Source organism: Thunnus thynnus, chromosome 17 (genome assembly GCF_963924715.1).
Source record: "Thunnus thynnus chromosome 17, fThuThy2.1, whole genome shotgun sequence".
Taxonomy (NCBI): Eukaryota; Metazoa; Chordata; class Actinopteri; order Scombriformes; family Scombridae; genus Thunnus; species Thunnus thynnus.
The window spans coordinates 16,898,844-16,909,020 of record NC_089533.1 but is presented as its reverse complement, the minus strand read 5'-3'; the positions used below and the strand labels follow the sequence as shown (position 1 = coordinate 16,909,020).

Genomic DNA, 10,177 nt, shown 5'->3' with positions numbered 1-10,177 from the left:
AGGTTTAGCCCTCTAGCTCTCTACTGAGCAACCATTAGGGCCATGGCTCTTCCGGAGGCCTGGACAGCACACTTGTGAAGGCACAGACAGAGGTCTGTCACCACGTGTACCTTGTCCCACAGTCCAGAACCGACTCTTTATACATCCATGGTAGCGATATGTGGTGATCTCAGTGAGGACTTCTGGCCGAGCAATGCCAAGATTTGCAGCCGCTCTCTTGTGGCCATCATGCAGGTCCATACCAGACCTACCAGAGATCCCCTAAACACACCACCCACAGCCATTGGCTTTGCAACTGGTGGGAGGAGAAAGGGTTCATCACCATCCTCTTCATCTTCTTCAGAGACAAGGCTAATGGACTCGTCCCCTGAGTCGTCCACTGCCACATCAACGTGCGACATCAGCATGCCATCAGACTGGCCTCAAGCTCATCAGGGTTGGTAAGCAGGGCGACGGCATTGAGCTGTTCACTCCAGCTTGCTCCTGTGGACTCTCTGCTAACTCCTGTGGCGGGGGGTTGGCCATCCCCATCATAGGATCCGCCAACAGGCTTGGTGTGCTAGCCTGTGTCAGTGAGATTTGAAGGGGGGACTTGCACAATGCTCACAGGTAGCTGGGGATGCTAGCACGGCCCTAGACAAGCAGCACATGCAGAATGGGTGTTAATATATAATGGGTGTTAATATACAGTGTGAACAAAATAACTATCCTAACCTGACAGTAATTCTACCTGGCTATTTTTGGTTGATGCCAATAAACAGTAAGGAAGTAGCTAGCTAGCATGACTATCTCTGCTCAGATCCTGACCCAGTGAAGGTACGCTGATGGAAGTAGATTTTCCACTTCTTCCCATTACACCGTCTAAGCCTCCTGCAGTTAAACAGAGAAGAGTTGAAGACATTGAGACAACTACCATTCTCTCCCAGTTCTCGTCTCTCTCTCTGCTCATAAACAGCAGATCGGATCCCCTGGAAACAATGGTCAGTGACAACTCCAATGTGATTGCAGAAGTGAAAGAAGCAGTCAAGGAAAACACTAGGCAGATTGCAGGCATTAAAGAATCGTTTGATTCTGTTTGTGCTGAGATAAACTGTGTGAGGCAGGAGGGCAGGAGTTCCTCAGTGACATCCCCTGGCCAGACAAAAATGATGATGATGATGATGATAATAATAATAATAATAATAATAATAATAATAATAATAATAATAATAACGAGAGGAAGCATTTTTAAATAAACCTGTCTGTGGTTAACTTGGATTATTTCACAAGAAGACAGTTTTAGCTTCAGGAGCTTACAGCAGCACTGACCTGATGGAGGAAATCTCTCCATCTGTGACTGTCCACAGGAGGAAACACTGCTGGCAGCCACAAAAACAACAGAAATCCTCTTCACATTTCATCCTGTAGCTCTTTAACTCTCCGGCTGTCTGTTCCTGCAGTTATCAGCTGGTAAAAATCTTGTCTTGAAATGTTAAATCGTGGTGTAACCAGAGCTCCACCGTTACTGAACCTGTTCACTGTGGAGCAGAGCTGCGGTCCACTGCTACAAGGGGAAGCATGTACAAGGAGAAAAGAAAAGGACCAAAAATTGAACCCTGGGGCACACCACAAGTCAATGGAGCATTTGAGGAAACAATCATCAATAGCCACAGAAAAAGTCCTATCTGACAAATAAGAGGAAAACCAATCAAGGGCAGTCCCAGTAATACCAACCTATTGCTGAAGCCTACTAAGGAGAATAGAGTGGTCAACAGTGTCAAAGGCAGCACTTAAGTCAAGCAGCAACAGAACCGAACACTCCCCAGCATCCGCACACATTAGGATATCATTTGAAACCCTGAGAAGAGCAGTTTCAGTACTGTGCCTCAGACAAAAACCAGACTGGAACATATCAAAGATATCATTATTGTCAAAGACATGTAGGAGTTGCTTACAAACTGTTTTCTCTAAGACTTTGGAAATGAAAGGAAGTTTGGATATAGGTCTATAGTTACTGGGAAGTAATGGGTCAAGACTTGATTTTTTTACGAGTGGCTAACAGCATAACAGCATATTTAAAGTAATCATGTACACAGCCATAGCTAAGGGAGCTACTCACAATGGAGAGTATGATTGGGCCTAAGCAGCTGAAAACATCTTTAAAAAGAAAGGTTGGAACAATGTCAAGAGGACTAGATGAGGGACGTCTTTGGGAGACAATGGCTGAGATTTCTTCCAAATAAATTGTGTTAATCTGGCTCAAAAGAGAAACATCGACCAGGCGGTCAATCCTAGGGGTACAAGAAGGCAATATCTTAGACCTTATGTCAGTAACCTTATCCACAAAGAATGATAGAAACATTTCAGTTGTCATCGGCAAAATTTTATTGACTTCAGCTCTTTTAACAATACATTCAAAATAAACTGGATCAAACCAGATCTCAAAAAACCTACTTCTATCTGGAATTTCATCGCAACCAGCATAAGATGCATTACCACCACCTGCTGGAGTCACTAATGTGTCTTGAAAACCACAAAAAAGAACCACATTTGCCTTGGAGGACACTGGTCTTCCATGGTTGAGATCTGCCATCTTCTCTGCAGCCAGGTCCCCCCTCACTTTTTTGGTTCCCCTTTTGTTGTTTGTTGTTGTTGTTGTTATTGTTGTTTTAAATAAATACAATTTTTAAAAAGTAAAATTAAAACAAAAAGCTTTGATAATATATACAAGTTTAAAGTTTGTATACAATTTTTGACAGTCAACATGCATTATTGACAGCAAAATATCAAGTCACAGGGACCAAAAGGATTTTCTTTATGCTTTTGTTATTAAACATAACCAAGAAAAATGCTGACTGTTAAGGTATTTCAGGAGGCCTTTATTTATTCTTTTTTCTTGCCAGCAGTCGTCTTAGCATGAACTGCAAAGGTCTCTGCCACTAATAAGGGGAAGATTATGGTAGCATCTCCAAACACCTGGAAAGACAGAACAAGATGTATATTAAAAATCAGAGAGCAAAACATCGTTGGATATCAATCCCTCTTATTAGGCTTGATTGTTATTGATTAAGATGAAGATATCATGAATGAACAAGGTTTAGTGCACCTAACCTAATTGACATAAATGGTGCTTGTGATATTTGTTTTTAATAAAACGTAATAGAGTCTTGCTTCCACTATTAACATAATATAACATAATATATACCTTCACAGGTTTAGCATCTGCTGTGATCTTGCCCCAGGACACTGCCTCATCAGGTCTGGCCCCAGAGTCACAACCATCAAACTCCTGCGCCGTGTTCACATATACTGCATAGTTAGCGCCATCTCTCTGGAAGGAGACAAAGTGGTGCATCAAAACAGCAAACTGAGCAAAGGAAACAGCTTGATACAGTATTTGTGTGTGTGTGTGTGTGTGTGTGTGTGTTTGTGTCCTGGGGACAAATCTCTTTGGCTGAGCTACCCAAATAAACTAAAATATGGGAAACACTGAACACCTCAAACTCAACATGCAAAATACTGACCCAGGAATTGGCGTTGCATATGTGGTGTTTGGCTACACCTCCTCCCAGCGTGATCATCCCTGTGCTGTTAGCAGCCACTACAAGGTTGTTCAACTTTGAAATGTCTGAAATAAAATGCAATATGCATGACCAACTTACAGCACTGCAAGACAAATTAAGAAAGCATCAATGAAGACTCTTTTACCTTCAATTATGTCCAAAATCAAGCCAGGATTCTCAATTGAGAAAAGGTAGAACATATCTCCCAGAGCACCGTCTGTCAGGGCAGGGCTGAACACTGGGATGTTATTCTGAAACAGACACCAACCATTATTCGGATCTCGTATAATAAAACGTAGTCTGTTTGTAGGGCCACATGCCTGTTCACAAATCATATATGTTTTGGCTTGTGAACACTCAATCTTTCTCATATTGACAGTCCCAACCTACAAATAAGCCTCACTACCTGGGTAGAAAATATGCAAGACAAAGAAAATAGAGAACTCTATATGCCATAGCACACAGTAATATGATCCCCACTAGTGGCTAGAGGATACAAACACAAGAAAGTTGGTATGCTGCTGATAGCGACAAACTCTTGTTGAGAACATAATGGACAATGAATACTACCTGAAGCACTTTGGTTTAGTTCCTGTCTCAGTTTATATGTTAATCTAAATTAACTGAAACCAATACTGAGCTCAGTGCTTGGTTTGGCGACAGAAGAAGAAGACGAGAGGAGCTCATCAGGGTACAGGTAGGCCTGCATTCTCTCTTGTTCGTTGGCAAGCAAGGCACTCAGTATATGTTGTAGCCTGCGGCCACTATAGCTGCAAGACTTAGTGCCAATTAATCCACATAACAACAAATCATTTTCCAGTATTACCTGTCTGGGACCTGGCCTAATTAAAATTTAATTTTGTTTTCCTGGGGTATTGTTTTGTTGGCTGATGCAGAGAGAATACATTTGCACATTAACTCTGTGTGGGACTAGATAAAGCACTTGAGTTGTAATCGGCTCACTGCCAGGTTAAGAAAGTTAGAGAAGTGTGCACCAAATGAATGGATTAGCCATTCATATACAGAGTTTAGTGTATGGCAGAGCTAGCATTAGCTGCAGGATGCCAATAAGCAGTCAAAAAGAATAAAGAATTTTAGGTCTAGCTTTAGGAAATAGTCTCTTTATTTCTGTGAGAGTCAACAGTTGGCAGGACTGTGAAAAAGCTATACTGTTTCCAGCTGTTCCTAGAACACTACTGTGATGCATTCCAGGACTCACCTTGTAGGCCCAGTAGTAGACAGATTCAGGGTTGTTGATCTCTTTGCCCAGACGATGGATCACTTTAGATGGTGTCCAGCGAACGCCCTGAGTGAAGAGGCATCGAAGAAAAATAAAACTACGATAAGGACATCTCAACTGTAGCGATGAATAGAACCACAATTGAAATTACACCTTCATAATATGCTTTGTATTTGATTTGAAGGGGGTTTTGATATAAGTATAAAAATAAGGTATTACTTGATTTAATAGTTTAAACAGACAAACAGGTGTTCAAGGTTAAGTCCACACACCTGAGTGTTCTGCTCCAGCAGCATCTGCTTCAAGATTGGCATTATCCATTCATCAAATTTGGCGTAGTTTTCATCAGGCATCAGAGTGTTTCCATTCCTGCAGCCAAAGTGACACTGAACTGAGTGCTCCTCAAAATAATGCTGGCAGTGAGTCACATTAATTTTAATGTTAACTTTTTTTTGCCTCACAAGCAGCATCCATCTAAGACAGATGGCAATGTTTGTTGACTAATTTCAAATATTCTTTTCTAAATTTACATAGGATATTTCCAGTTCTGAGGCATGTTCTACTACTCTGACATGTTGTCTAACCTGTTGAGACCTTTTTTATACAAATCTTTGCCAGGCAGGTTAAAGTCTCCGATGTAAATGGGGCCCAAACACTTAATCAGATCCTCCTCTATACCTCCAGCTGTGGTCACCAAGACATCCACCTGTATAGACAAATAAATACAGGATATTGTATTTGAACAAATGTAATGTGTAATGTTAATTTGTGGACAAGATAGCACCTAACGTGTAACAATACAGCCACAAGTGGCAAGAGAGAGAGATCATATTAAATACTGATATGATTATCACCATATTTTACAGTGAATGTATTGGAATAAAGTTATACCATTCTGTGTTCTGCGAGGTAGCGGATACTCTCCCTGAGTCCACAGCTGATGAGGTTCGAGGTATAACCGAGGAAGATGGTGCAGCTCGTGAGGCAGGGGCAGGTTGATGGGTCCTCCATAACAATCCCATTCACTGCCTTCACCGGTTGTTGACGCTTCTTTATCTGTGGATGTGGGATGCATTAATGTTCATTCATTTATTCTCAACAATCATTAATCCAGCTGTTTGTATGTAAATGCCTTTAGACCCTATCACACCTTCAGCATCAAAGGTAATAATACATTTTTGCAAAGACTAAAAATTGGAACGTGCTCATTTGTTGAAGTGCACCCTGTGTACCACCCATCTCACCATGTTGTTGATCTCCTGGATAGCCTTGCCAAAATTTGTGGCCTGGAAGCCTGTGGTGAGGTACGACTGCAGAAGGGCTCGGTGGTCCACACCCTGATTGAAGTCATAGCCCCGGACCTTTGGCATATCATCTGGTATAGGGGCAGCGTCTCTGTAGAGGTCCCCAGTTATTGGATGGATATGGTTTGCCATATTGTCTGAAAAAAATGGGAACATGATAAGAGTTACTGCATTGTTCTCCATAATATACTATTCTTCACTGTCATAAATGTTTGTTTGTTTGTTTTTTAATTTGATAGGGACGATGCAAACTAACATAGTTCCAATACAGAGCATGAAACTGATGAGCTGCACAGAGAGTTTATAGCTATTGCTAATTTTCAACTCCCTAGTTGGGCTTTACATATACAGTGTAATTAAAATACACAGCTTTCATCATGATAAAACCACAGTGCACTACAGATATGGAAGTACAATAAAATACACATACTGAAATACATTGATTGTGATGTACAGTTTGAAAGAGAAAGAAAGAAAAAAGAAAAAATAACAATACAATAGAATTAGCTAAAAATGGGTACAGCTCTGGTTTGCTTTTAGCCAGCACTTAACTTTTGTTGTAAAAGATTTTATATCTGGAATTAATTTGATTTCAGTTGGTAATGTGTTCCAGAGTTGACTGCCATTTATGGAGAAGGCTGATAGTCCAAATTTAGATCTACAATATGGTATTTTACAGTTGCCATACACCATGCTTCTAGTTACTCTGGTACTGTCTTGTCTTGTCTTGCACAGGGGGTAAACTGTTGATGCATTTGAAAACTAATTTAAGAAAACAAAAATGAGTAAAGCTCTCAAAACTAAGTAGATTGTATTTTTTCAGTATGTGACAGTGATGCCACCAGACAAGCTTTTTGTCCTTTATTTTCAGTGCCTGGTTGTATAAGGATTTGAGGTGTCTGATTGTGGATGGTGATGCTTGAGTCCATGCTGCCATACAATATGAAAAATGAGAGAAAATCATAGCGTGCATAAATAACTGAGCTGCCTGAGTTGGTATGTAGTGCCTGATTCATTTGAAACAATTACGGTTGGTCTTTACTACTTTTGAAATCTTCTGTACATGTTTATCAAATTTGAGTTGTGGATCTAAGATTATTCCTAAAAAGCTGAAATCATTGACCTCTATTTCTTCATTCTGTATCTTGATTTCAAAATTTTCAAGTGAGCCCTGTTTTATAAGGTAGAAACACATAGAAACTGTTTTTTTTTTTAATTCAAGACAAGAGGATTATGTTGCAGCCATTGATGGACATCATCTAAGTATGCATTCAGGATCTCTGCTGCCTTGCTAGGTGACTTGGCTGGTGTATATATGACCGCATCATCTGCATAAAGCTGGCAGCTAGCCTCTGGGCAACTTGTAGGCAGGTCATTTATAAACAGAATGAAAAGCAGGAGACCCAGGATCGAATCTTGAGGAATACCCATTCTGTTGTTTCTTGGTCAAATTTCACACACTGCTCTCTAGAAGATATGACTCAAACCAATCAACTGCTTGTTTTGAAAAATTTAATATAGACAACCCCCATACAAAAAACACTTTACATTTTCAATGAAATAACAATTTGCAGTTTCTGTGGAACTTTTTGGTCTAAAACCAAATTGTTGTGGATGAAGGAGGTGATTGGTCTCTAGGGGGTCAGCCAGCTGTGTTGCCACAACCTTCCTTTGCCTTTGACAGGACAGGAAGAATAGAAATATGGCGATAGTTCCATATCAGATCATGATCCCCTGCTTTGAAGACCAGTGTGATGACCGCCTTTTTCCAGTTATTTGGGAATTTGCTGGTCCTAACTGATAAGTTGATAAGATGAGTCACAGGTCTTATTAATATAGAGCTGTATTTCTTAATGAAACAAGTATCCAAATTATACATGTCTTATGCCTTAGAATCTGATAATTTCTTAATAATTTCTGCAATTTTTGCCTCACTGACTTCATGGATATAAAAAGAATCTGGTGATTCTATAGCTTCTGTGTTATTAGTTATAGTTGGGGTATAAAAATTTTGTGTCAATTCCTCTACTAATTGTATAAAATACATATTAATTAACCCTGGAAGTGTAAGTAAAACTCTAGTTAAGTGTGATGCTTCACAACACTTGAGCAGGCTGTCAGAAATTTACATCAGTCAGGTCGGTGTGGGCCCACTGTCAGCAACTCAGCGGGCAAGGAGCTCAAATGCACCAATGAGCGGGCACAGCCCAGTCTGGCTGTGTTTTTTTTATGATTATGCTGGGTATGCCAGTTTGAGATTATTTAGGTGGCAAAGGCACACCCGGGCACACTCAACTGTCTATCTACACTGTCTTCACTCCGGATGCAACTTTCTAAATGACTGGAACAACCACAATAACCTGTAAATTCGGTGAATGGTATTAGTATTGTTTATTAGACATTGTTGTATATTGGATATTACTGAGTAACTTGATGACTCTCTACAACATTTACCATTACACTCAGATGTTTTAATGTTTTTCAACGTCAAAATCATGATATAAGTGCAGTTATATCTCTTGTTCTTTGGATTATTTTTGATGATTCCACCAATAGGATTTAGAATGTAACATCATTTTCCCCCCCTAATTCCATTACTTCATTGATTTTAATACATTACTTGAAATCCTGCTAGAGCCACTCAAAAGAAACATATTTGTAAAAAAAAGATTATTATTAAGTCTATGCATTGCATTTAGTATTTTATATATACTACCTTCTACCAAAGACATAGTCCCTATGAAAATATCATATAAATCATAAACTCAATTAAAAGGCATAGTTATAGATTTGCAATTGACCTATAAAAGCTGACATGACATTTCGAAACGCACTGCGCACTTACTGTTCTGGTCTCATTTATGTAGAGCAGGTAGATTGTAACGTTACCGATCCAGTTGGCTGATAAGTCTCAGGAGGATGGTCGTCTGTCCTTTGGGTGTTACTCAGTTTATGCACTCTTTACCAAATAACTAACAGATACATATCTGCTAATGTTATTCCTTCGTTAGAGCAGGGGGGTGGAGTATGGGCATATAGAAAGCCACTGCTGCAGTATCAGAGTAGGCTCAGGCTCTGTTTGCAATGTTTGAGTTGTGTTAATATTAATGTCCCAATCCAAACAACTTGCATGCCCATAAATACATGTAAAGTTACCTTATAGATTAATGGGAGCCTTGGTGGCAAAATTGTTATATTTTCTTATTATTTGACCTGTGTTGTCTCTTTACTTGGTCAATATATCAGCAGTTATGCCCTGGTTAAAATATTTAGTGCATGTAAGTCCCATTTTCAATAAACAGTACCATGAATTGCACTTAAGGCTCTATATAGGAGCTTGTCGTCTGCCTGGTTTTGAAATTAGGCTACAAATGCTGATTTAATACAGATACAGTAATCTAATAATGTCACATATATACTGTATATGAAGGTGGCTCAAACATAGCTAAACTTAAATGTTAAATGAGGTACAAAGGAACATAGTATTTATTTTTATTCTTTTAATCACAAAAGAAAAATAAGATATGCAGACAGTTATGAAAAAATCCTGACTGTTCCAAGGATGTTCTCTTCATCCTCAAGAAGAACAAGGAGTCCTGTAACAGATAGTAAGGCCCCCACAGAGCTATGATCTCAACATTATGGAGTAAGTCTAGGATTACATAAAGAAACAGAGGCAACTGAGACACCCAAATCCACAGAAGACCTGTGGCAACTTCTCCAAGATGGAGGAAAAACCTACCTGCCAAGTACCTTGAAAACCTTTGTGCAGGTGTACTGAGGAGAATTGGTGCTGTTTTAAAAGCAAAGTGTAGCCACACCAAATATTGATTTTATTTAGGTTTCTTCTGTTTACTGAACTTTGTATGAAGTTAACTGACAAATAAAAACTATTCATGGCATTATTTTTCAAAGCATTCTCACTTTACTTTTAGTGCCTAAAACTTTTGCACAATAGGCTACTACATGTCAAACACATGATGTCAAATGTAACTTAACAAATTAGACATATTAGACATGTCTGCTTATGCTACTCAGAATCATGTTGCCTTAGTTTATGTTTGTCACAAATACATTGATTTGAGATCTTG

The 10,177-nt window shown here is 39.4% G+C and overlaps 1 protein-coding gene across 2 annotated transcripts; it reads right to left on the bottom strand.

Moving 5' to 3' along the window:
* Positions 1-2,346: 2,346 nt before the first annotated feature.
* Positions 2,347-9,493, bottom strand: LOC137200829 (deoxyhypusine synthase-like). Of its 2 annotated transcripts, none has more exons than XM_067615486.1 (10): positions 8,976-9,493; positions 6,027-6,223; positions 5,674-5,838; positions 5,367-5,488; positions 5,055-5,151; positions 4,762-4,848; positions 3,688-3,793; positions 3,504-3,607; positions 3,185-3,310; positions 2,347-2,955 (listed from the first exon to the last, which is right to left on the bottom strand). In XM_067615486.1, exons 2-10 carry the CDS (start codon positions 6,216-6,218, stop codon positions 2,863-2,865), a joined length of 1,092 nt encoding a protein of 363 aa, XP_067471587.1. In that variant the 5' UTR covers positions 6,219-6,223; positions 8,976-9,493; the 3' UTR covers positions 2,347-2,862. The 2 variants fall into 2 exon arrangements, with proteins under 2 accessions (XP_067471587.1, XP_067471586.1); XM_067615485.1 differs by having other exon boundaries at positions 8,932-9,489.
* Between the last annotated feature and the right edge of the window lie 684 nt (positions 9,494-10,177).

Bases quoted from the DNA above. Each gene is read 5' to 3' on its own strand.
- LOC137200829 (XM_067615486.1), bottom strand. From the start codon at position 6,218: ATGGCAAACCATATCCATCCAATAACTGGGGACCTCTACAGAGACGCT. The intron at 5,152-5,366 runs GTTAGACAACAT...CTTTGGCTGCAG, and splicing joins TATAAAAAAGGTCTCAACAG to GAATGGAAACACTCTGATGC. The intron at 3,608-3,687 runs GTAAAAGAGTCT...ATTTTATTTCAG, and splicing joins GATTTTGGACATAATTGAAG to ACATTTCAAAGTTGAACAAC.